Genomic DNA, 27,650 nt, shown 5'->3' with positions numbered 1-27,650 from the left:
TTCCGGTTCCGCCTTTGCCCAGGCGGGGACGGGAGAAGGGCGGAGGGAGCGAGGCTCTTAAAGGGACCGTGCCTCGGTTGGAGGCCGGTTTTTTCCCCTACAGGGCCGCGGATTTTCCTGGGAGAGCTGTGATTTGTCTTTGAGATCGGCAAGAAGGCTAGTTTTGAGAATCAGCGGCCCTGCATCCACTGCTTCCCGAGCTAACCCTGCTGTGACTTTTCCACCTACAAATGTGCCAGCGGCACCCCGGAGATTTGTTAAGCGCTTTACAAACATTATCTCGGTTAGGCCTGGTAGGATTTGGGTTTACAGATAATGAGCCCGGCTCAACGACGCTAAAAAACATGTCGACCTTAGTTACTGAATTGGGATCAAATTGATATTTGCCCAATTTCAGAATCTGTGCTCTTACTGTTATGATATAATGACCTATCTGTTCGCTTAGAGAAGAACTTATGGAAGGCTCTTAAACAGAACTTAAGGACTCCATCACAAAAATAGGCATTACACTTATTTTTAGTAGTGGACATTTATGCGAGCGAGAGGGCCTGTGAGAAAAGGATATTAAAGAATTTACGACTACACTAAGTGAAAAGTTGGAGGTTTTTTCCTCCATCTCTTCTTTCTAAATTTCTGTATATTCTAAAAATTCTGTAGTGGGCATATCTTTTATCCTGGGCAATACGTTTACTTTCTTTTCTATTTATTTATTTATTTATTTATTTATTATTTTTTTTATTTTTTTATTTTTTTATTTTTATTTTTTTATTTTTTATTGTTATGTTAATCACCATATATTACATCATTAGTTTTTGGTGCAGTGTTCCATGATTCATTGTTTGTTCATAACACCCAGTGCTCCATGCAGAACGTGCCTTCCTCAATACCCATCACCAGGCTAACCCATCCCCCTCCCCCCAATACGTTTACTTTCTTTAGTGAAAGTTTAAGCCATCTTTTCTTTCTTTCTTTTTTTTTAACGTAAAAATATTTGAATTTGGTGTCTTCTCATTCACAGTAGCACTAATTTTGACGAATTGCATCATTCAGTGGTTCTCAAATTTTAGGGCGTATCAGAGTTAGCTGGAAGCTTTGTTATAACACCAAGAGTGGGACCCACCCTCAGTTTATGATTATGAAAATTTAGGGTGGGGCAGGGTAATTTGCATATGTAACGAGTTTCCAAGAGATGCTGAGATTGCTGGTCCAGAACCACACTTTGAGAAGCATCGGATAATGTATTATTCAAAGTATCATTTTGGAATAAGAGAACATGAAATCATTTGCAGTAATATTTTAGTATTGTAACTACAGTTAAAATTTTTCTTAAACCAATTTTTCGGCATTACTATGCTATTTTTATTTTTATTTTTATTTTTTTGAAGATTTTATTTAAAGTAATCTCTACACCCAAGTTGGGGTTTGAACGTACAAGCTGGAGATCAAGAGTCGCAAGCGCCCCAACTATGGTATTTTTAAATTAAAATATTTATGCTTAATTAAAGATTTAAGTGATAGGAAATTTGAAATTTACTAGTTCAATTTTTAAACTTTCTGTTTTAAGTTGACTTCTCTCTTTTTTCTCTTTCCTCCTTTTATTCTTTTCTTTTTTCTTTTCTCTCTCTTCCCCTCCATAGAAATATTTATCAAGCATTTACTATATGCCCAACATCAGGCAAGACCCTACAGACTCAAAAAATGAGGAGACAAGAACCTAGTAATTAAACATGTTATGTTTACTAGGGGAAAAGCTAAACAGTTAAAGTACTATTTGACAATTGTTAAAATAGAAGCCTGTACTAGTTACTGTAGTAGGACAAAGGTTTGGATTAGATATTCCCCCCAAAACAGTACTTGATACACAATGTTTTGTCACTAGATAAGAGTAATTAAAAATGTTGTGACTCTGTCACTAGTCATAAGAATAATTAAAAATCCAGGTCAAGGGGCACCTGGGTGGCTCAGTTGTTAAGCGTCTGCCTTCGGCTCAGGTCATGATCCAAGAGTCCTGGGATCGAGTCCCACATTGGGCTGCCCGCTCCACGGGAAGCCTGCCTCTCCCTCTCCCACTCCCACTGCCTGTGTTCCTGCTCTCACTATGTCTCTCTCTGTCAAATAAATAAATAAAATTAAAAAAAAATCCAGGCCAAACTGGAGGAACAGAGTTGTATCTTCATAGGATACATGACCATCTAAAAACATACAGCCTAGAAAACTATTAACTTTAAGTTAAAATAATACCGATACTATATATAACATACAACTCAACTACCATCTCTCAGCCTCATCCTGAGATGAAATTTAGCAAAGGGGTTGGGGTCAAGGATTAGTTAAAATCCAAGGATACGTTTCAGGATATCTGCTACCTTATTATCTGGTAATAAAAGACAGTGACTTTGCATTTTGACTATCATTTTGATACACTTTCTTTTTTTTTTTAAAGATTTATTTATTTATTTATTTGAGAGAGCGAGAATGAGAGAGAGAGAGTACATGAGAGGGGGGAGGGTTAGAGGGAGAAGCAGGCTCCTCGCTGAGCAGAGAGCCCGATGCGGGACTTGATCCCAGGACTCCAGGATCATGACCTGAGCCGAAGGCAGTCGCCCAACCAACTGAGCCACCCAGGCACCCCTCATTTTGATACACTTTCAAAATGTCCTGCTTTGATTTTGAAAATACAATCTAATCAGAATGTGAAAGGAAGACTTTCTAGTCCAAGTTTATTGAAAGTACCACAAAATTAGGTATTTTGCTTATGACTGTAGGAATATTGCTGATCTTTGTGTCATTTTTCATATAGATTTGAACAATTAACTATCTGAAAATGCTTATGCTTTGCTGATTAATCCCATTACAAAATCTATTTTTATGGTTCTAATGATTATCTTCATTCTTTCCTACAATGTATAAACTGAAAAGAACAAAAGAGTCTCCCACAAAAGTAAAGAAGCAATAGAGAATTTTTAACTCTTGAACCAATGGTACACTTAAAAATTCACTTTCTCAGGTCACTGCCCACATTCTCCACCAAAAATACAAATAAATAACCCCTCACCCAAAAAAATCATTTTCTCTTCTTACTGCCCCTTAATCTATTTTCTTATGGTTCAGTGAAATACATTATTTCTTTGCACACATAGTCTCTGATCACATGATTACTACATCTTCTCATTTTAGTAAGTTCTTAAATCTCAATCCTAGGTATGTTTTCAGTGCCAAATTTCTTTGTCACATAAAAATTATATAGAATTCTATAGGAAGCAAAAGACATGAATAGCACAGTCCGATATGGAAATTGCTGTATAGAAGCATTAGGAAAGATTACCAGTGAAGACTGAAAAAAGTTCCTCTAGGATTTAAGGGCTCTGCACATTGGCTCTTTCCATTCCTAAGATTTTAGTATAGACCTTATTACAATAACAGATAGTTTCACCTATCACCAAAGTTCCTGAGGAAACCAACCTGGGGGGGCCTGGCTGGCTCAGTGGGTAGAGCATACAACGCTTGATCTTAGGGCTGTGCGTTTGAGCCTCACATTGGGTGTAGAGATTACTTAAAAAAATAAATAAATAAAATCTTGTGGCGGGGGGGTAGAAGAAGAAGAAAAGAAACCAACCTGACTCCCATTTCCATGGTTAGGACAGAAACATTAAGAGGTAAAAGATTGTTACCCTCCAAAAAATTTTCTTTTTCATTTGACTGTGATGGGCAATTTTTTCCTCTTGTGATAAATTCATAATATCAAAGTTCTAGTAGATTTTTATTTTAAGTTTTATTTATTTATTTTTAGTAATCTCTACACCCAATGTGGGGCTTGAACTCACAGCCCCCAGATCAAGAGTTGCATGCCCTGAGCCAGGAAGGGTCCCTGGTAGATATTTAGCATATCTGGAATCCTACTACATCCATGCTGTTGTCTCTCAAGTACTTCCGATTGTGTCCTCTCTTTGGTACACTAGTCTAACAGCCTACTATCTAATTAACTTTGACATCACTCAATAAAGCCTACTCTATGCATAGGACCTAATACTGACTCTACCAGAATCTGCTTCTCAAAAAAGTAACACAGAATAAGTTGGCTTTTCTCATTGTCACCACCAATATCCCTTCTATCAGGTTCAAAATTTAGAATCATCTTTTTTTTTTAAGATTTTATTTATTTATTCATGAGAGACAGAGAGAGAGAGAGAGAGGCAGAGGGAGAAGCAGGCTCCCAAGGAGCAGGGAGCCCGATGCGGGACTCGATCCCAGGACCCTGGGATCATGACCTGAGCCAAAGGCAGACGCTTAACCATCTGAGCCACCCAGGCGCCCCTAGAATCATCTTTACACTTTAGTTTTCTCCTTATTCTTCAGTAATCCCTTTATCTAATCAGTAAACAACTGATATTTTTGTGTTCATTTTTCAATCCTATATTCTTACCCTATTTCAGGTATTTATCATTTCCCATTTATGTTGCTATAGTGGCTTCTTCCTCCTTTTGATTCTAGGCCCTCTAAGTTGGCCAGTCCATTTTTTTTATACTGCTTCTGATGAATCTTTCATCAAAAAAAGAAAAACCTGTTATTTCATATTCAAAATCTTATTCAAAATCCCACTTAAGCTCCTTGGCATTGTTGACCTTGAAAATAAAACGGTCAGTTATTTTACTAGCAAAATGGGTTTTTTCAGAAATAGCAGAGGAATTGCAATTTGAGACATGCAAGCTATGACAACCATTGACAAATCAGGAGAACAAAAGAGATGAATGTTACTTTATAGAGAAAAAGGAGGAAGCTGGGAGGGGCTGCTTTGAACAAAGATCCATTTGAGGCAAGTGAGAGTTCAGGGTGGTGATGGTTTCTCATCAGCTGACTTGTGGCAGTTTCTCACTGGCTGGGCTATTGCTGGGCAAGGAGAAAATCTTCCTCTCTCTTGCTGGGGCAGTAAAGTAGTCTTCTTTTGAGGGTCTGCAACTGACCTCAAGTTGATAGGGAATGAGCCCTTCCTCTTCAGGCCTCCTTACTCTATTTTAAATCTTCATTCAGTTACAAAGCATTTAGCCAAAGGAGTTGAAAACTTATGTCCATGCAAAAACCTGCACATAGATGTTTATAGCAGCTTTATTCATCATTGCCAAAACTTGGAAGCAATTAAGATGTCCTTCAGTAGGTGAATATATAAACTGTGGTACATCCAGACAATGGCATATTATTCAGTGCTTAAAAAAAAAAGAGCTATAAACCTGACTCCACCATTGGAGAAAATGTAGAGGAATCTTAAATGCATATTTCTAAAATAGTTTTTTTTAAAAATATTTATTTATTTATTTTTAGAGACAGAGAGTGCAAACACAGCAGGGAGGGGCTCAGGGAGAGGGGAAGAATCCCAAGCAGACCCCACACCTAGCGGAGCCCGACACAGGGGTTGATCCCAGGACCCTGAGACCATAACCCCAGCTGAAACCCAGAGTCCAGCACCCAACCGACTGTGCCATCTGGGTGCCCAACCAACTATGCCACCCAGGTGCCCCTTAAATGCATATCTCTAAGTAAAAGAAGCCAATGTAAAAATGCTATACACTATACGATTCCAACTATCTGACATTTTGGAAAAGGCAAAACTACAGACAGAATAAAAAGATCAGTGGCTGCCAGGAATTAGGGATAGAGTGGGGGATAGAGTAGGCAGAGTACAAGAGGATTTTTGAGGCAGTGAAAATATTCTGTGTGATACTGTAATGGTGGATACATGTCACTATACATTTGTTTAAGCCCATAGAAGGTTCAACACCAAGAGCGAGCCTTAATGTAAGCAGTGGACTTTGGGTGATTATGATTTGTCAATGTAGGTTCGTCAGTTGTAACAGACATACTATTCTGGTGGGGGACATTGATATGGAAGGAGGCTGTGCATGTGTGGGAGTAAGAGGTATAAGGGAAATCTCTGTACCTTCCTTTCAGTTTTGCTATGACCCTAAAAGTTCTAAAAAAATATATAGTTTTTAAAAGAATAAACATCAGGGGCACCTGGGTGGCTCAGTCGTTAAATGTCTGCCTTCGGCTTGGGTCATGATCCCAGGGTCCTGGGATTGAGCCCCACATTGGGCTCCCCGCTCAGCGGGAAGCCTGCTTCTCCCTCTCCCACTCCCCCTGCTTGTGTTCCCTCTCACTGTCTCTCTGTCAAATAAATAAATAAAATCTTAAAAGAAAAAAGAATAAACATCAGTCATTAAATGTTTTAATAGACACATTCTATTCAGAAGTTTTTCAGTGGTTCTTTAATTTCTTAAAGATGAAGGATAAAGTTTCATAACCTAACGTTCCCCAAAATATTTTCCGGTCCTCCTCCATCTGCCCTGGTCTCACTTTATTTATTACTACTCTTGGTGATCCCCTGGTTGTCACCAGTATCTGTCAGTGTCATTCCCATCTACGGGCTGCTTCATTTATTGAGCACTTTCTATGTGCCAGGTATATGCAATACATGCATTTCCTCATTTAACCTTTGAAACTACCATATGAAGTAAGCACTGTTACCTCAATTTCACTAATGAGAATTAGAAGGGTTAAGTAACTTGCCAAAATCACATATTTTCAGAAATAGTGGAGTCAGGTTTCAAGCTCAGATCTTCTGATTTCACAGAGGTGTTCTTAAAAATTTGGTTCATCTTCATCGTTCTATGAATAAGACACTCTTGAGGGTTCTCAGAGGTTAAAATAAACAAAAACCAAATCAGTGCCGGAAAATGTTTATCATAGAGTAAGCTCCTTAAAAAATGTATTGAATACATTAAATAAATGTTTTTAAATTCCAGGTAAAAGCCAAAGGAAAGCTCACATTAAATTAACACAAAAATGTGGAGAAAATTAGATTAAATATGGTGGTGAAGGATGTTTGCTGGGGTAGTCAGGGAGGCAGCTTCTCTTTAGAAGCTAGATTTGAGTCTAGCCCTAGGGGAAAGGTGGGGCTTGCAGGACATTCCAGCCTTGGGAAAGGGAAGAAATAACCCACAGAAAAGCCCTGGTATGGTGACTCCAAGGACCTGCACTAGGCTTGTTTGGGAGATTAGGTTGAAGAGAGCAGGAGGGAAGAGAATTTAGAGGACCTTGCATATTAAGAAAAGAAGCTTGAACTTTGTTTCATGATCAATTCAAAGTCACATTATTTTATGGGTAAGGGGGAATATGTTCACAACCACCATCAAATGTTAGACGAAGAAGAGAACCAATGCTTGCCAGGTGATGCTTCAAGAGAATTGATCTCCACATGTATGCCATACCAGTGACTGCTCCATTTTACCTTAATCCCAAATACCTGTTAAAAACCTGTTTAAGTCCTAACAGATGCTTTCAACAAGCGTAGTCTATTTTCTGCAAGTTCTGGGTTCATTCTATTTGGTAATCTAAGTTATTGTATAAATTTATTTCCCTTAATAGTTTGTTAGTCCCTAAGAAGCAGGCCGCAATTGTGTATCTTTTTACCAGGCCTAGAAAGTAATATTTCCTTTAAAACAAGCAAACTAACAACACTGTGAAGTGCCAAGTGCTTTATCTTACAACAAATGTTATGTTGCAGTTGTTTTGTGTATATGCCTCATCTTCCTTGAGGACAGGAATCCCCTTTTTTAACATTTTACAGAGTCAATCACAGTGCCTAACAAATACTGCATCTGTTCAATGAATACAGACCTGAAGATTGATTTTCTTTATGGTTAATGCATGGACCTTATTATACAAAGTAAAAGGCCTATCATCAAAATTCTTAAGTTAGTTACATTAAAGAGAGTGGGATAATTAAAGAGAGTGGAATTGTGAGTTTTACACAGATCTTTCTCAATGTCAAGTTATGATATCAAGACCAAAAATGTTACAAATGTATAGTTAAGTCAAACAGGACTTAAGGGTCAGAAGATCCCATGTGGTCCCAAACTTTGGGCAAATCACTTAACCTATCAGGAGTACAGTTTCCTCACAGAGAGAACGAGGTACGGAAAATGAGGTAGGAAAGACGTTAGGGTTCCAAGTCCACAGCCAAGAAAGAATTCCTGAGACATCTTTGGTGCAAAAAGGTGGTTTTATTACAGCAAGGGGACAGGACCCGTCGGTAGAAAGAGCTGCACTGGGATCATGAGGAATGGCCCATTATATACTTTCAAGTTGGGAAGGGGTGAGGGATAGGGTAAGCCTCCCAGGTATTTTGGAAACAAGGTTTCCAGGATACGGAGGGGGTTAGCTATTGTTGGAAAAGGGAATTTATTATTGTTTAGTAAACCCTCAGTCATGAGACCCTTCAGATGTATATCGATGGGTCATATGCTTGGAGGATGATTGCCAACATGTATTTTGCACGGTAGAGATAAAGGAAGTCGCCAAAGGAATTATGTTAGACTTACAAGATCCTAGGGGCTGGGCTAAGATTGCCACTTGCCCTTAGCGAAGTGTTAACATTGAGGCATCTAAGTTCCTAGAGGAAGGTCACTGGGCTGTAGGTAGTAAGAAAATTCAATAATTTTTCTTCTGCTCTTGTTTCCCACATCAGTATGTATAAGGTAGTGCCATGCATATTGCAGACAAATATTGTCAGATTCCTTTATTTCCCCCAACTAAATTTCACCAGGTGCACTTCTTAGAATTTTATGTTGGGTCAGCCGATATAGAAAACACAAGGGAAAGATGACCAAACTGAAATGGGGGACTATGGAGGACTAATTAGATCTGACCAAATTTTCATCAATATCCTTTCATTTGCTTGACTTCGGGTCTCGCTCTTCGCCCAGCCCTCCTACAATACCTGCCCAGCAGGATCACCTCACTCCATCAGCGCGGGCTGCCCCCACCACTTGGTGTTTTACCTGCCCACTCGGCCCCCAGACCCCACGTTTTCCAGGCTCTTGAACCCTCCCTCACCCAGACGAATTTCACCTGCAGAAAAGAGGGAAGCCCACCGGCCCGCACTCCCCTCCCCAGAGTCGGCCTCCCGCCGCTCAGGCTCCCCCGCCCGAGCCACCCGCGCCACTCCGGCGCCCCGCCCCGGGCGGGGAGGGTCGGTGCTGGGGAAGGGCCTGCCAGGTGAGGCGCGGTCACCCTGGGCCGCTCACTTCCGCCCAGGTGAGGGAGGGCCGACGTCGAGCCCGCTCGCTCGCTCCCGAGCCTCCGCCGGACCAGGTAAAGCGGGGGTCCCGGCTATGCGGGCGCGTGCAGTGCGGGGTGGTAGTCCCTGCGTCCCGAGGCCGGCCGGGAGCAGCTCTTCTTCCTGCGTGGGAGCCCGCCTCCCCTGCCCCCGGCGCGCTCTCCGCCCGCCCTCCGGGAGGAGGTGGACGCGGGAGACCCGGGGCGCCGCTGGGCGCCCGGCCAGTCCCACGGAGGGTGCGGGGCGCAGTCCTCCGGCGTCCGGCCTGGGTGACCGCACCGTGGCCCCCACCCCCCACCCGGCTCCGAGCAGAGCTCGCGGAGGCCGCTGGCCGCGGAGCCGCCCAGCCTCGGCAGGCCCTGCCGGCCCTCAAATCTCGGCCCACTTCTGTTCCGGGATTGGCAGGGATCAAATTTTGCACCCAGATCGGTGCCTGCGCTTGGCCCCAGAGCTGGGCGGAGTCTTTTCCTCTGGTGAGGGTGAGAGGGGTGACCAGGTGGGGGCCTGCCACGGGGGCCCGGAGAAGGACGGGGTTCCAGATTTATCTGAGAGGACGACTTGGCTCCGGCCCCACCTGGGGCCGGGGGAGGGGGTCACATAGCCGAGTTCCCCGGCCGGCGGTCAGGCTTGGGCTCTGCTAGCCTCACTTTTTAGTTGGGGAGGATCAGATGTAAAGTACTGTGGCCTCCAGGCTCTGGGGATATTGCTGGATTCCTACTTTAAGTCGAGCTCAGGAAAACATTTTCAAATCCCCCCACCCCCGAGAGCCCCAACCCTCACGGCGCACCTAGGAGGTGTGCCAAGTTAATCTCCCCAAGAGTGTTCATTTGGCAGTTTGTCATATCTCCAGATGGCTCTTATCACTTTGGATTCGAATTAGTTGTTTACTGGTTTGTCTGCAATTGAGAGCGTTTGCCTTTCAGGGCCCCATCTCTTAAGTTGCTTCTCAGGTGTGTTTAGAGTCTGGCCGTTGATAGGTGCGCAACAGACAAGTGTTTATTAATGAGGAAACCTTCTGGAGACCTAGAAGAAAAAAAAATCTCAGTTACGCGGAGAATGGTTGATACCACATTCTACGCTAAGCTCTTATTGACTGCCAATTCATTTGTACACATCTTTTTTTAGAAAAAAAGCTAGTGGGCGTAAAAACGCAAATTGCTTCATTGTGCAGTACCAGGAAAAGTTAGGGGGATTGTGACTTTTAACTAAGATGAATTTGATGTTCCTAGGCCCCTGCGGCCTATATCAGGATTATTAAAAATTTAAGATAATTAAAAAGTTAAATATCGGAGCTGGAAGGTACTTTATGAGATAGAATTTGTAAACTCCGTTCTGAAGAGATTTGCTAATTGAGATCCTGTTAACAGTCACATAAGATGACCTTGGCATTAGAATAATAGTTGTGTTTAAAATGGAAAAATTGTATTAAGCTCTTATCTGTGTTTAGAGGCCTTAGTACATTTATTTTATTATTTTTAAAGTAAACTCTACCCCCAAGATCGGGACTCAAACTCACCTCCCGGAGAGATTTGTTACATGCCTGTATTGAATGAGCCAAACAGGCATCTCTCAAGGCCTAAGTTTAAGTCATGTCTTAATATTTTTTTTAAAGATTTTATTTATTTATTTGACAGAGAGAGACACAGCGAGAGAGGGAACACAAGCAGGGGGAGTGGGAGAGGGAGAAGCAGGCTTCCCGCCGAGCAGGGAGCCGGATGCAGGGCTCGATCCCAGAACCCTGGGATCATGACCTGAGCCGAAGGCAGACGCTTAACGACTGAGCCACCCAGGCGCCCCGCTATGGTTTTTTCATACTCAGATGTTTTTGTGTAGATTTGGATGCCTTTTTTATTTTTACTTATTTTTTCTTTTTTAAAAAGATTTTATTTATTTATTTGACAGAGAGATAGCGAGAGAAGGAACACAAGCAGGGGGAGAGAGAGAAGCAGACTCCCTGCTGAGCATGGAGCCCAATATGGGGCTTGATCCCAGGCCCTGGAACCATGACCTGAGCCACCCAGGCGCCCCTGGATGCCTTTTTTAAAACCCTCATTTTAAGTTCTGGTGCAAATAGAAATTTAGAGCCTGTCAATACCCTGCTTGAGTCACTGGGATAGATCTCTGCTGAAGATGAAGAGCCCGCTTACGTTCTGCATTTGTACAACTGTGTAGCCTGTGGAGTTTGGAGACGTGGTTTTGGATCCACTTACTACAGAACTTGGCGAGTCACTTAACCCTGGTCCTCTGTTTTCCCATCTGTAAATGATCTACCTTACTGAGCTCCAGTGAGGTTGAAATTAAATTCTTGTTAAGAATGTGTTTTATAAACTGTGAGCCATGATTCTCCTCCTCTTTACTCCTCCACCGCTAAAATTACGGAGTTGTGCTATTTTTAATGGCAAGAACTGAAGTTTGTGAGTTATTTGATAAAAGGCATCGAGACCATGTTAGCTGGTAAACAGAAGTCTTTGCTAAAAACACTGTACAGGGATCTTTCTGAGAAGCCATGGGTTAATACTGTGCTGTCAACTTGGTTAGCTCCTTGCACATGTGACTATTGCGCACTTCATGTAGGGCTGGTTGGGATGGACATGTGCTGCAAATGTAAAAGACACATCAAATTTTGAAGATATAGTGTAAAACAAAAAGTAAAATACCTAATTTTTTTATATTATTTACATCTTGATTGTATATATTGGGTGAAGTAAAAAATATTAAATTAACTTTTCCTGTTGCTATTAACTTTTTTCATGCAGCTACTAGAAAAATTGAAGTTACTTCTGTGGTTCACATTTTTCTGTTGAACTGCACTGAGTTAAGATTCAGTATGAGTATATTTATCCTTGAGAGGGTTTAGTGGACTGAAGCACTTAATATGCCTACTTACAAACAGGTTTTTTAAATTCCCAAGTTATCTGCCGCCGCCCCCCACCCCCCGTATTCGTTGCATTACGGAACATTTTTGTTCGGTCTTCTGAGAAATAACCATTATGGAGCAAATAGCAAAATCTCAGCTAAAAATTTATTAGTTTTTTTGAAGCCCCTAAAATACCTTAAATAATTTTGATTGAAAGGAGATGTTGATAATAGTAGCCACTCTGTATTGAAGGTACACTGTGTGCCAGGATGCATGTTTTCCAATACCTTATTTAGTCCTTTCAATGGTAAATATGTAGTAATTCATTAACTCTGTTTTACAAATGAGAAATCTGAGGTATAAGGAAATATAAATAATTGGTGCAAGAACACAGAGCTGGTCCCAGCCATAGATCCCAGATGTCTCCAGGATTTCACGCTCCTATGCTATCGAGTCTTCCTTATTTTATGAATTGGTGATTGAATCAACTGGAAGACAGTAGATTAGTGAGGTAGGTGTTTAGTTCTTTTTTTTTTTTTAAGATTTATTTATTTATTTGAGAGAGAATGAGATAGAACATGGGGGGGGAGGGTCAGCGGGAGAAGCAGACTCCCTGCTGAGCAGGGAGCCCGATGCGGGACTCGATCCTGGGACTCCAGGATCATGACCTGAGCTGAAGGTAGTCGCTTAACCAACTGAGCCACCCAGGCGCCCGAGGTAGGTGTTTAGTTCTAATCCTGTTTTGTGTTTGTGACCAATAGGAAACAATCTAAATGCTCATTCACAGGAGATTGGGGGAATAAATCATGGATTCCTACAGTGGAATCCTATTTAGTAGTTACAGTGAATGAAGAGAAGCTGCATATATGCTCATGACTAAATCTTAAAACTGTAAAGATAAGGTAAAATCGCTGAAGGATATACAGTATGATGACCATTTATATAGTTTAAAAACCTGCTGAACAACAATATTGTAAACAAAGGCAGTGTGTGTTTTAAGAATTTCAGATTTAATTCTCTGTATATTGATTACATGTGTTTATGAAGCTGCCTTCAGGTTAAAAGAAGTTAGTAAGGGGCACCTGGCTGCTTCAGTTGGAGGAGCATGCGACTCTTGATCTTGGAGTTGTGAGTTCGAGCCCCATGTTCGGTGTAGAGATTACTTAAATAAACTTAAAAAGAAAAAATAAGTAAAGTCTCTGTGAGATGAGCATTCTCTCATGTTGGTCTTACTCTTTTAGAAACAAAAGCAGAACCAAAGTCCTGCCCTTTGTTTTGGTGCTCTGCACATCTTGCCTAGTTACTAGGTAGCTTTCGGGGCAGAGCAGTTTTCATTTAGCTTTGATCCCTAATTGGTGGGCGTGACTTTGACAGTAGGGGCTGGGTAAAGCTAAGGCTTCTGCCTTGAAAAGGGCAGCCAGTCCCCTTGGAGTTATTTTCCGGAGATTTTAATGAGGCTCCAGGACGAAAGCATGGTAGGAGAGGGAGATGAGTTTAAGTGGATGCTGAGGGTTAGGTTGACAAACATTCTGTCACTGTTGAAAATGTGAAATTTCCAGCTCTTGTTTTTTAAAGTCATTAACAGTTGACTTTCTCTCCTCCCGAGGTGAAATTTCCTCGTTTTTTTGAAATTGTAGCAAGTTCTCTGCATCTGCAAAATGGGGGTGATAAATACTACATTGTTAAGTGAGATTTTTACAGAATGTCCTTGCCTTTGGTGCATAGTAGACACCAAAAGGTGAATTACGTGATTTAGTGACAGATTAAATGGTCTGGGGAAAAGGTCGGGAGGAAGCAGGAGCGAGGGTGAACATTGGTGGGAAGCCTAGTTTGGTCTATTTCACAATTTGCTAGGATTGTTTTGAATATCACGAGCATGCCGAAAATGCCGTGACCATATTTCTGGAGAGAAGGGCATACGGCCTACAGTGTGGGGAGAATTGAACAGAATATTTGAGGTGGAAACTAATCATTTATGAATGCCTTGGTCTTTTCAGTGAGGGACTGGCTGCACAGAGATCCATAAATGTGAAAATTGCCTAGCTTTGGGGGTATTTGTTTTTGTTTTTTGTCAATCATTAGAGAAAACTGCCACCAACAGAAAGACAAAAGCATACCATGAAACAGTTTAACTTTGTTCTCACTCAGTGGCCAAGTCCCAGGCAGAATATTGATATGCATTGATTAACTTTGAATAGTTCAATAAGAAAATTAGTATTTAGCCAGTTGAATTATTCTGAAGAACTGACTCAATTTTCAGTTCTGATTCTAACACGGTATCTTTCATCTTCAATTTCAACATGTCCTGAATATCTAGCATTAAGTGCACTTAATTAAGCGTTGGTTATGTTTTTTTTTTAACGATTTTATTTATTTATTAGAGAAACAGCATGAGAGGGGAGAGGGTCAGAGGGAGGAAGCAGGCTCCCCGCTGAGCTGGGAGCCTGACGTGGGGTTCGATCCCAGGACTCTGGGACCATGACCCAAGCCAAAGGCAGTCGCTTAACCAACTGAGCCACCGAGGCGCCCTGCATTGGTTATGGTTTAAGCATATGGCCCCCAAAACATCAGGATTGTTCTGGAATTTATATATCTGTTTCCAGAATTCCAGGAATGTAGTGTTTTGGCAGGAGCCAAAAATATATTATCTTTTATATCTAAGAGGTTTACAAAAGGCCTTGTCGTTTGATAGGGACACAAGACTGTGACAACTGTCTTGAATCTGTATTAGCATGGTAGCACATGTGTTTACTTTGGCTAGGAGAATTTGTTTCCCATTTAATTGGTACCTCAGAAATGCTGAGCTTTGGGGACAAAGGCTTGATAATTAGATACAACCTGAGCTTTGCCCTTCAAAGGAAGCAATAGAAACTTTACCTGGGTGGCTCAGTCAGTTATCTGCCTTTGGCTTAGGTCATGATCCCAGGATCCTGGGATCGAGTCCCGCATTGGGCTCCCTGCTCAGGAGAGTCTGCTTCTCCCGCTTCCTCCACCTCTCCTACCCGCCCCCATGCTTGAGCTCGTTCTGTCTTGCAAAAATAAATAAAATCTCTAAAAAAAAAAAAGAAACTTTAAGTTGTTTGTGGACTTAACATTTTTGAATAACTTCTGAAATCATGACTTCATTTATAGTTAATAGCTTTTAGATTGTTCAAACTCCCTGGTTCCTTTGCACTCTGGGGGAATTCCCAGTGAGGAGTTTGTGATCTCCCAATTCATATCTGCAGTTAGATGCTGAATACCTGTACTTTACCAAACTGATTGCCAGTGATCTTTTTCTCCCAAATTTTCTAGATAGAAGTATTAAGATGTCTTGGGGTGTTCTATTCTGTGTGCTATTGGGAATCTGAAAAGTATGTTTCCCAGGGTCCTTAGTTCGCTTAAATTCTTGAACTGAGGAGGTTAATCTATTCAGTAAGTTTCCTCCACCTAGAAATTTAAATCAAATTAAATTTCTATCTCTGCATCAGCTTTTTTTCAGATATTCCATTAATTGGTAATGGCTAAAGGCATGGGTATAAAGAAAAGCCACAATATTATAATAATTTGCTTCAGTCAAATCCTCCAGTGAACCAGGCATGAAAAATTCATGGCTCAGACTCTCTTGATCAATGATGGAGTGGAAGCCGCTGAGCATAATAACTACCCCTTCTCTGGAGGCTCCACAACTGTGAGGACAGCGGCACACTGTGGCATTTTAATATCTAGGCTATGACCAATTCTAGGTGGCCTCTCTCTGACAAGTTAGACTCCGCTTGACCGTTTTTAAACAAACTTGAGATTCCTTGCTGTAAGCCCTGTTTCTCAGCCTGGTTAAATAGTTCAAGGTGGTTTGGTTGAAGATTTCTTATGACCGTAAAATGAGAGACCGTTTAGCCTGTGTGCTGCTTACTGAATGTTGAGCTGTAGAATTAACTGCATTTCTCCCTTCTGTCCTCACATATCCTTAAGGCTTTAGTCCCCTTCCCTAGATATTACCTAACACCATGGACTGTAGTAATTTTCCAGGCCTGCTTGGTGGACAAAGTTTAGCCTTTTATTAAATATGAGTCAGAAGGTTGGATCGCCAACCAGTTTCTACTCTTAACCCTTACTGAGGGATACTCTACCACCTTGGTTTTCCCCAAAATGTACAGGATGATCCATTGGGACCATAGGAAAATGACAATAAAACCTTGCTTTTTAGTGTTTTTATCTTACTGTCATGGCATTTTTTATTTTGTGTATGTTTTAAAACATGACATGTAAATAATAGTATGTGTATATAATTATAAAAAATAAGGTGAATGGTCAACATATTCTCACTGATGGGAATGTGTGTTTAAAAATGTTTGAGGACCACTAATCTATCCTATTACCAGAATTACCGTTTTAAATAGAAATCTGGACTCGATACTTCCCTACTTAAAAGCCTTTAATTACTTCCTGTTGCTTACAGGATAAAGACCAGTCTACTTAGCATTATTTACAAGGACCCTCTCAAAGTCTATTTAAGTCTGTGCTGCTTAGACTGTCAGTAGTAAGAGATCAGGTTTCCCCTGCACCCCCAGTCTCTCAAGGACTGATATTTTTGTAACATAATTTATCAGAAAAAGGAATTGTTAGAAAAATGAAAATAAAAAAAGGCAAGTCAAGGTTTTATTACTAAATTGAATAGATCAACATTACTCTGCCACATTACATGATTTCTAAATGCTTATTCCCAATTTTGGTACTTACCTATGAGCCAAGCATCAATTTGCAGTCCACAGTTGCAGAAAAACGAACAAAACAAAAATGAAAAACCCACACACAAACCCCATAACAACACTATTTTTTTTTGTCCTATTTTCAGAGACCTTATACTAGGTCATTTAAAGCTAGTTAATATTCTCACAGAAATTCACAAGCTTGTACACCTATGTACAGTAGTTTTCAAATTGTGGCCTCTGTGCTAGCAGCCTCAGGATCACATGGGAACTTTGTTAGAAATGCAAATTCTCTGGCTCACTTCAGACCTGCAGAATCAGAAACTGGGGGTGGGCCCTGGCAACTTGTGTTTGCACAAGCCCTCCTGGCTATTCTGATGCATGCTAAAATTTGAGAACCACTGACCCAGGGTAGCCCCACATGTCATTCAAACTGTGACACTTAAAATTTTTAAGAATTTTATAACTGGAAGTTTGTACCTCTTCATCAGCTTTATCTATTTCACCCATGCCTCTATGCACCTCCCCCCTGGCAGTCATCAGTTCTCTGTATTTAAGAGGTTTTTTGGGGGGTTACTCATTGTTTTGTTTTTAGATTCCATATATGAGTGAAATCATATGGTATTTGTCTTTGACTTATTTCACTTAGCATATTACCCTGTAGGTCCATCCATGTTGTCGCAAATGGCAAGGTCTCATTCTTTTTTTACGGCTGAGTAATACCTATTGTATATATATGCCACTTCTTTTCTATCCATTCATAACGACCACACTTTTGCGAGGGAAATGGAACACTATGCATAATGATGCCAGGTAATCTGAGGCTGTTTTAGGCAAATGAAGGCAAATGACCACTCTTCTTTTATACCACATTCTTTTCCTTTTTTGAGAGAAGTTTCTAATGTGTTCTCTTTCCAGCATTCCAAACATCTCCACGCAGGTTTAGTCTGTCTCCTTTTGTGATTTCACTTAGCCCATGGCACACACCACTGTGATTGATGGTTATGCCTTACAATATAATTATCCTTTCTTGTTATTATCTTTGTATCTGCTTGCTCTCTCATTAGGCCATCTCAGCCATTATCTTTTTTAGTTTTTAAGTGATAAAAATTAGACATGCTTTTGAAATAAAATTCAAACAGCACTAAAATCTATAAAGTAAAAGTCTTAATTTTTTTTAAAGATTTATTTATTTGAGAGAGAGTATGAGAGAGAGAGAGCACAAGAAGGGGAAGGGCCAGAGGGAGAAGCAGACTCCCCGCTGAGCAGGGAGCCTGATGTGGGACTGGATCCTAGGACTGCAGGATCATGACCCAAGCTGGAGGCAGTTGCTTAACCAACTGAGCCACCTAGGCGCTCCAAAGTCTAATTTTTTTTATCTCCCATCCCCATTTCTAGTTTCTAGAAGTTATCACTGTGAAATTATCTTTCTAAATCTAGAAACTTACACACAAATACATATTTTTTTTCTTAAAAAAGAAAATAATGCAGGTATCCTGAAACTTGCTGTTTTCCCAATCAGTTGTTGTGTTAATGTTCTTGTGTTAACATAGAGGATTAAATTGTCAAAGCATGCTCATGCGAACAAGCTCAAACTTCACCAAACCAGCACCAAAACTTACTCATGATTCAGTGGTTACAGGCAGGAGGTAAGCACAGACATTCTTTGCTGGAGGAGTACCCAGCCAGTAGGCGTTCCAAAGAATGTCACTTTTCTTCTTAGGACCTATTATTGACACACATAAAATACCTAGTTACATATAGATTGACATTAAGTAATTTATAAATATATTTCTGACAGACTTTACCCACAATTTTTAATTTGTTTCCAGGAGTAAATTTCAACCTTAGGACACATTTTTGTTTTGGGTTACCAGACAAGTTCTCAACAATATATAGAGAAACATTTTTCTCAAAGGAAACCTTTTGAGTTTGGGGAATCCTGAGTTTTATACTCCATTAGTTACACAAGCAGGAAATGTCTCTGTGATTATCTCCTATCTTCTCATCAGCCATGACCCATAAATCCATACATTTTCAGATTATTTACAAAAAGCAATTAAGACAGATCAGGTATTGGGGCGCCTGAGTGGCTCAGTCGTTAAGTGTCTGCCTTCGGCTCAGGTCATGATCTCCGGGTCCTGGGATGGAGCCCCATGTTGGGCTCTCAGCTCAGCGGGGAGTCTGCTTCTCCCTTTTCCTCTGCTGCTCCCCTGCTTGTGTTCTCTCTCTCTCTCTCATGAGCAAATAAAATCTTTAAAAAAAATCTGGTATTTACTGACATTTAAAAATGGGGGGCTGTTATCTATCAAAAAACCAAGGGGTTCTGGTTATCAAGCTGGGAATCCTTCCCTGAAGGAGGGAGCCACAGACTTACTGTTAACTGATTCCCTCCTATTCTCATTTCAATAGATTCAGACTTACTGTATTATTATAATGACTGATTGTTTTTGATAGATTAATTTTTCCTGGAGTTTTGGTTTTTTTTTTTAAGATTTTATTTATTTATTTGACAGAGACACAGCAAGAGAGGGAACACAAGAAGGGGGAATGGGAGAGGGAGAAGCAGGCTTCCCGCAGAGCAGGGAGCCTTATGCAGGACTCAATCCCAGGACCCTGGGATCATGACCTGAGCCGAAGGTAGATGCTTAACGACTGAGCCACCCAGGCGCCCCTGGAGTTTTGTTCTTAACAATGAGGTAAATATCCTTGTACAACACATCTGTGTGCCCTTTTGCAAGTATCTCTTTAAGGGAGACTCTCAGAAATAGCTCTTCTGGGTTAAAGAGAATGCAAATTTAGTATATTGATAGCTATTGCTAAAGTTGCTCTTCTAAAAGCCTGTGCAAATTTCTATTCCCACCTGTTTTTCCATGACATCTAGAGTACGTGTTATTATTAATTTTAAAAAAATTCCCCATCTGACAGTAAAAAATTGCATCTCCTAGTTTTAGCTTGCATTCTTTCTTTCAGAGAGATTGATGTATTAATGACCACAGAGCTGCTCTTGTCAGTCCTTTGGGCTTTAGGCTGCTTTCGAAAAAGACAGTGCCACTGAAACGGTCTTTTGTTACTCAGTTACCTGTCAGTGGGTAGTTGTAAAGGTTGCACAGTTGAGATGCTGAGCTCATCAGCTGTTCCGTGATGCTCTCTTCAGCAGTTTGGTAGTTCGCACTGAATCCAGTGAACATTTGGATGGAATACATGGACCTTTTATCAGTGCAGGTGGCATCCCTTCTGGCTTTTAATACACTTTCCTACTTAGTGACCTTAAATTAGAAGATAAAGACCTCGTTCAGCAACTGTATCCAGAGTTGATGTAAGAGAATTTTGACTATATAGTACTCCTATTTCTTTGATGGTTCACTACAACCTAGTGTACCATTACTATAAATGACCACCGTGAAAGTGCCACTTGGTCCTAGCAGAGGGTTTGCTGGCATTTTGACTTGTGATTATATTACATTTTAGGCTAGTTTGAACAAATCACTGGAATTAAAAACAGAAAATGGGGGCACCTCAGTGGCTTAATCATTAAGCATCTGCCTTCGGCTCAGATCATGATCCCAGGGTCCTGGGATGTAGCCCCACATCGGGCTCCCTGCTCCATGGGAAGCCTGCTTCTCCCTCTCCCACTCCCCCTACTTGTGTTCCCTCTCTCTCTGTCAAATAAATAAAATCTTTAAAAATAAAATATGTAGGTCAATGAATTTGGACAAATGTATACATCTGTGTAAACACTACCCCATTCAAAACTTAGAACATTTCCGTCACCCCAAAAAGCACCTTCAAATCCTTTCCCAGTCAGCTCCATTCTACCCTGCACAGGTAAACTAATCTATAACTATAGATTGAACTTCATGTGAATGGAATCAGACAGTTTGTAACCTTTTTTTGTCTGGTTTCTTTCCCTCAATGTACTATTTTTGAGATGGATCCGTGTTGTGTATATTCATAATTTTTTTCATTTTCATTCCTGAGCATTCTGTTTACATTCTATAATTTGCTTATATAGTCATCTGTTATTAGACATTTGGGTTTTTCTTAGTTCAAGGCTTTTACAAATAAAGATGCTATAAACATTCATGTATAGGTCTTTTGTGAGTTTGTATTTTCATTTTTCTTGGTAAGTATTTAGGAGTGGAAGTGCTGAGTCATATAGTAACATATTTTTAACTCTGTAAGAAACTACCAAACAACTTTTCAAAGCACACGTACCATTTTGCGTTCCTACTAGTGATGTTGAGAGTTCCAGTTGCTTCATGTCTTTGTCAACACTCAACAAATTGTTTATGTTTCTAGTTTGAGCCAACCTAGTGGGTATATAGTGGCACCTTATTGTAGTTTGAATTTGAGTGAAGCCTTTTGATGAAGAATGTTGTTGAGGTTTTCTATAATTTTTTTACAGAACTATAGACAAGTATATACTAATGGAAAATCATCTTTTGTATTTTAAAATTTTTCTTTAGGTTTCTTTAAAAGGAATTGAAGACAGTCATTCAAAATGCCTGAAAATCCTGGTCCAGGTATACTAGATATATACTTCTGTCAGTAAATTAATGAAAATCAAAATGGAATGTATGATGGAATTAACTTGTGCTCTGATTATCCTTCTTCAAACAAGATAAACTGCAGGTCCTACAAGTTCTTGATCGCCTAAAAATGAAACTGCAGGAGAAGGGGGACACATCGCAGAATGAGAAGCTCTCTCTGTTTTATGAGACACTAAAGAGCCCCCTCTTCAATCAGATACTCACGCTTCAGCAGTCCATCAAGCAACTGAGAGGGCAAGTAAGTTACTCATCAGGGTTTTTTTACATGTTGGTATGTTCAAACCAGCAAAGAAACATAGAAGGAGATAAACACAGACAAACTGCCTCTAAGTACGCTTAATTCAGCAAGAGACTGTCCTGGGACTTGTGACCTGTAGTGAGCATTGGCATGGATAGTTTAAAAATGTTTATGGGGGTTGCCTGGCTGGGTCACTCTGTAGAGCATGTGTCTGTTTTATGTTGGGGTCTTGAGTTCAAGCCCCATGTTGGGTGTAAAGCCTACTTAAAATGTTTATGATAAATTTTGTGTTTGGTTTTGGAATATAAGTTGTACTTATTTAAATATGTAAAGGTCAGATTGCTTTCAGACTTCCCAACATTTTCTTCAAAATATAAAATAGTGTTTAGCCTAAATATATTTTCTTTATGAAGTCTTTTTTTTTTTCCTAGCAAGAAGTGATCATACCCTTGTAGCATATTATTTACACCTCTCAAATATCAATTATTTATGAAATAATTACCAAATAAGTATTAACTGTCATGGATATTCTGGTCAGAAAGTTTTCAGGAGCATTATAACTGGTGTTTTAATATTTACCTGTGTTTCCTCTACTACATATAGCATAATACCTGGACTCTTGCAGTTTCTACATGCATATGTGTTCAACTATTGGATACATAGCACGTCTTCTCAGAGTGATGTAAATTAATAATTTTAGCTGTCCTCTTGGTTGCTGTATTTTGGGGTCAGGGATGGCAAACTGATTTTAAATCATCTATTCTAGAAGCTGGGCTTGAATAGTAGCTATCCTATGGGTTACTTTTGGGCAGAATTTTAAATGTAATTGGAGATAATGTAGCAGAATTGTTAAGAGAAAATTAATAAAATCTGGGAAAACAATGGTTTTTGCTGATAATCAAAATGGCTGCCCATAAATATTTAGCAAGTGATTTTTCTATAACTAAGGATTAAACTCTGCACATATGGTTTTTGTGATTTCTTTCTCTAGATCAGAATTATACCATAATTTTAGCACTTCCCATATTGATGGTCTGCTTTCTATATTCCCTGGTCATGGGATGAGTCCTGTATTGCAACAGTGAATTCTATTGGTAGCAACAGAAATTGGGAAAGGTCACTATAAATCTGTTACTCTTACTGGACTAAGAGTGGACTTGACCAACCACTGCATCATAATAACAGTCTTTTATATTTATGTAGTTTGCAGTTGTTATATGCATAATCATATTTTTATCCATTCAACTGTAAAATCTTAGTTTTTTTGAGTGTTTCATAGAGTTTCGATGGGTGTTGATTTTTTTTTTTTAATGAGGTCCTGTTGACATTTGTTCTTTTTTTTTTTTTTCAATTATTCTCTTGAGAGAGAGTAAGTGAGAGGGAGAGCACAAGCAGGGGGAGGATCAGAAGGAGAGGGAGGAACAGACTCCCAGCTGAGCAGGGAGTCCAACATGGGGCTCAGTCCCAGGACCTTGGGATCAGGACCTGAGCCGAAGGCAGACACTTAACCAGCTGAGCCACCCAGGCTCCCCCCACGACATTTGTTCTTGATGTTACCTTTATTCCACTGGTGGCACTTGTATCAGCCAGTGGTATTTTAAAACTTAACTTCTATTTTCCTATTCACCATAATTACAGAATTCTCCCCCCCTCCTTTTTTTTTTTTTTTTCTTTTTTCCTATCATGTTTAAGTGGCTCTGTGACTCATTTGCCACTAATCTTGGGCAAGTTAACCTATGTGTCTTAGTTTTCATGTTCACAAAATGGAATAATAATATCTCTTAGGGCTGTTATAAGGACTAAATGAGATAACAAGTAAGAGTTTGGTATAGTACTTTGCTCATAGCAATCATTCAGTAAATACTCTTACTGTTATTTTTGTTTAACTTACCTGCGGATCTTTTGTGGCCTTTTACATGGAAATGCAAAAGGGCTCAGTGTCTGCATGTTTATCTGACTGGATGTATCTGTGTACTTGAAGTGTGGTGAACTGTTGTACAGGCTGTTAACTTGAGGTAATGGTACAAGGGAAGAAGCAACATATTTTTTTAAAGATTTATTTATTTTAGAGAGAGAGCGCATGAGCTGGGAGAGGTCAGAGGGAGAAGGAAAGGAGAGGGAGAGAATCTCAAGCAGACGCCCTGAGATCATGACCCAAGCTGAAACCAAGAGTCAGATGCTCAACCAGCTAAGCCACCCCGGTGCCCCAGGAAGCAACACATTTTAACCTATTAAATATTCTATATAATACTAAATAAAAAAATTGTAGCCTTACAAACACACAGATTCATGTATCTGTGTCTTATTTTTTCATGTACAAATATTTAATATGCAAATTATATATGTAATGGGCAAAATAGAATATTTAATAAATAGAAATAATTTATTTTCTATAGGTTTCTGTTGATGATTCTCTTTTGTTTTTCTCCCCAACAGCTCAGCCACATACCCTCAGATTGTTTGGCCAACTTTGATTTTTCTAGGAAAGGTCTTTTAGTGTTTACAGATGGTGCCATTACTCATGGGAATGCCCAAAGACCCTCCAATAATTTGACTGTCTCTGGGTTATTTCCTTGGACTCCTAAGCCAAGAAATGAAGACTTCAACTCAGTCATTCAACAGATGGCGCAGGTAAAGTTATATCTTGTCATGGGAATATTTAGCTGTATTTCTCCTGTTATAGGTTAGAAAAGAAAACAATACTCTTTAAAAAGAAGAATACTCTCTTTTGCCTTAAAATTTGCTACTGTGTGTGGTTTGCTTGCATTTTTATTTTGTTAGGGGAGATTGATGCTGTTTTCTAACCTGTGATTAGAAATTTATTGGCTTAAAATGACATAAGGAAAATGTGTGTGGTAAGGAGTTTTTAGACAATTACTCCAATTTGACACATATCTGCACTTGTAAAGAGATTCTTATGATTTTTATCATAGGAAAATTGATATGTCTACCAGAAGTGATGAAATTTCCTTTGAACTGTTTTTAACTTTTTATCAATACAGAATTAATGGGAGTTAGAGTTAATATGATTTGGAAAATCTCGGGAAACATTTGAGGGAGTAATCCAGTTTTATCCCTAATACATATTAAAAATTAAATAGTTGAATTTTTGGATGTGTTTTATGTTTGTCGACTCACCTTCTAATAAGTGTCTTTAAAATGAAAGTTGAGTTTTAAGATCACAAAGAATCTAAGGTGTGATATTTAAATCTATACCTAATTCCTTTTTGACTTTATAGCTCTGTCCTCTTAATTTGACTAATAATTATTTTTATGTGATGCTTCTGTTATGTGATTACATCTATGAAGTTCTCATGTCATAAATGCAATTATTAACTAAAGCAATCAAATACTTGTTCATTACACATAGAACGCATTTGAATGGCGGCCTTTCCATAATCTTTTGAATTAATCTAATAAAATGATTAATTCATCACAATATAATTTAAAACAGGACCCTAACGACTGCAGCTCATTCTAACTTAGGCTGAACACTGGCATATTTTTGATATCTATTTTGCTTTCCTCATTTAAAAATGTATTTTGCATGAAGAGAATTTAGAGAAATTCAGTAGAAAAAGTAATTTAGAATTTACTGTGGAAAAAGTTGTTTTTCTCAGGAATTTTCATCCAGTTTGGTCTTCATCTCATAATGTGAATGAAGTGTGAAAATACCTCTCTGATTCCCTGAGGTTGCAGAACACTGCACACGCCCTCTTATGTCCTACTGAAAACAATCAAGTGAGAGGATTTCCAGAAATAATTTATTGCTGAAATGCTTAGTTTTTTTGGCTAGAGATGACTTAGGAGAAGCTGTTTGTTGTGTTACTCACAAAAATAGCAATTTCAGTTCTTTGGAAAGGGTACAGTGGTTTACTTCATTGACTTTTTTTTTATATCCCCCTTCCTTAGGGCCGGCAAATTGAATATATCGATATAGAACGGCCTTCATCCGGAGGCCTTGGATTCAGTGTGGTGGCCCTGAGAAGTCAAAATCTGGGAGAAGTTGATATCTTGGTGAAGGAAGTGCAGCCAGGGAGTATAGCAGACAGGTGAGGAGGATGTTCCTTTTGCGTTTTGCTAATCTTTTTCTGAGAATCCTGAAAACATTATTCTGAAGAGAATAAGAAACTATTAATTAAAACAGTTAACCGTAGCAGCTAACACGTTCCCTTTTCATATGCCTTTGTCAGGCCTTTAGCAGATATTCTCCCATGTACTTGTGGCAGCCATCTAGCTAGTAATACCATTACCCTGCCCCATAGATGAGAAAGCTGAATTCAGAGAGGTTCAGTGCTTTACCTGTAGTCACAGAGCTGTTGATGCTGGAACCGTGAGCCCTGATATGATTCCAAGACAGTCTGACAGTCAAGCTAGTGTGCTTTCTATCCTGCCATACTCTCCCACAAGCGAACATGGTATTTTAGCTACGTCTGATCAGTAACATGGAAATACTGAAATTCGGATTCTGCACACTGTGGTTTATTAAACTTAAGATTATAAAATTGTTTTTGTGGTCCTATCACACTGTTGATTATTTCTCTTGTCAAATAAAAGCCTCCTTGAATCTATGTGATTCCCCCCTATTGGACTGTACCATGGTTTTCTTATTTTAAGGGGTATGTGCAAGCCTTATATTCTCTCTATTTGATTTCAGGTCTTCTGTTTATTATTCATTTAATAAGCACACTATTCATTATGTTACTACTACCGTTAAAATGATAGCAACGGTAGTGGTTCTATTATTAAAAAAAAAAAAATTCTCAGCCAGTAATAAATTTTTGAATTCACATTCTCCATTCATGGGGGATCAGTTCTAGACTCCCCACCTGAATATTCAGAAATAATGGATTTCCATGACTTTGCAGCTTTTATTCTGCCATTTCATGCAGCATTTCCTCAGGTATGTTCTGAGGAAACTTACCAGTGCCAGATATATTTGTGAAATTCTATGCTGCTCTTGGAGATTGGGTATACATAGTTAGGGTAACCATATAGTTTATTGTCCATGTTGGGAGAGTTTTGGGACTGAGAGGGGGTTCTGTTAATGACCCGAAATGGCAGGTATGGAGTAGGACTATTCTGGCAAACCTAGACAATCCCAGGTGAGCCCAGACTTAGGGTCACTTACCATTAGTTTACTTTAGGCTATGCTGTCCCTTGACAAAAAGTCTATTTAAGTTTTATTGGCCCAACTTTTCTTTCTCAATTTTTAACCTAAAAAATTATTATTGGTATACAGTTCACATACCATAATGTCATCATTTTAAAGTGTACAATTTAGTAGTTTTTAGTGTGTCTTCAAAGTTGTGCAACCTTTTTGTGGTCAATACTTAAGTCTGAGGTACTCTGTCGTTACAGATTGAGGTGAGCATTTTCAAAAAGAGAAGTTTGACATGTTAGTGTGTAAAGAGCCTTGACCAAGGCTAAGTAGTCAGGTGGCTTCCCAGAGACAGCAGTGCTTGAAGGGAAACAGTGGGAGTGCTTAAAGGAGACAGTGGGGCCTGCAAAGAGCAGAAGGTGTCAGAGGAGTAAAGAGACTGTCTTGAGCAGTAGTCATATGGAGAGAAGGAACACAGCTCCTATCCTTGGAGTGAGGCTGGTATTTACCTGGTGTGGGAGCTTAGTGCAAGAGAGTACGAGAAATGACTGGAGAGAGGTGGGGTCAGTCATGTATGACCTTCTAGATCATGTTAAATGGTTTTCATGATCAGTTCTTCCTTTCTCCTGAGGACTTTCCACATAGAATTGTGTTATTTTAGGAGCTTACCTAAGACCCATTGTCTCTCAAAGTAATGGGAATCCATTATTTTTGAATGTTGCAATGGAGAGACAGAACTCATCTCACCTTAAATGATAAATACGAATTCAGTATATACAAACATTATGTGGGAGTTAAATTATAAATAATAGTAGCAGTAAAACTAATTCTTTTCAACTTTAGAATGCATCAAAATCATATTTTCCGGAGATTTCTTTTCTGTACAGTTTGTTTATCTGGAGTTGAGGTTATATTCCCTGGGCAGATACTAACTAGGAAGAAGTATAGTGTCCTGGCAGTCTTTTGAGGGGGAAAAGGGGTAGATTAAAATAGATTGATTTCCAGAAAATAGAAGATTTGAATGTGAGTAAATTAAGAACTTATCCAAATGAGTTATATCAGGGTTGAAAAGAGTCAAGAGTATCTCATTCATTTGGGATT

General features: G+C 39.6%; 1 protein-coding gene across 8 annotated transcripts in view; it reads left to right on the top strand.

Moving 5' to 3' along the window:
• The first annotated feature begins 9,013 nt into the window (after positions 1-9,013).
• The window catches only part of PATJ (PATJ crumbs cell polarity complex component), a 349,122-nt gene continuing 330,485 nt past the window's right edge, over positions 9,014-27,650 (top strand). For 6 of the 8 annotated variants that reach the window (XM_073896643.1, XM_025871744.2, XM_073896642.1 and 3 more), the window contains exons 1-5: positions 9,014-9,147; positions 21,127-21,183; positions 21,282-21,448; positions 23,885-24,079; positions 25,361-25,500. In XM_073896643.1, coding sequence (XP_073752744.1) covers positions 21,162-21,183; positions 21,282-21,448; positions 23,885-24,079; positions 25,361-25,500 — 524 coding nt within the window. In that variant the 5' untranslated portion in view covers positions 9,014-9,147; positions 21,127-21,161. Of the gene's footprint in view, positions 9,148-19,173; positions 19,357-19,937; positions 19,977-21,126; positions 21,184-21,281; positions 21,449-23,884; positions 24,080-25,360; positions 25,501-27,650 lie in introns of those variants that run through there. The other 2 variants (XM_073896638.1, XM_073896639.1) reach the window with 2 other exon arrangements.

The sequence above is a fragment of the Callorhinus ursinus genome, unplaced genomic scaffold (assembly GCF_003265705.2).
Source record: "Callorhinus ursinus isolate GAN/ISIS: 27379988/994484 unplaced genomic scaffold, GSC_fseal_2.0 scaffold9, whole genome shotgun sequence".
Lineage (NCBI taxonomy): Eukaryota > Metazoa > Chordata > Mammalia > Carnivora > Otariidae > Callorhinus > Callorhinus ursinus.
Note: the sequence above shows the minus strand (reverse complement) of the source record. Positions and strands in the feature narration are given on the sequence as shown.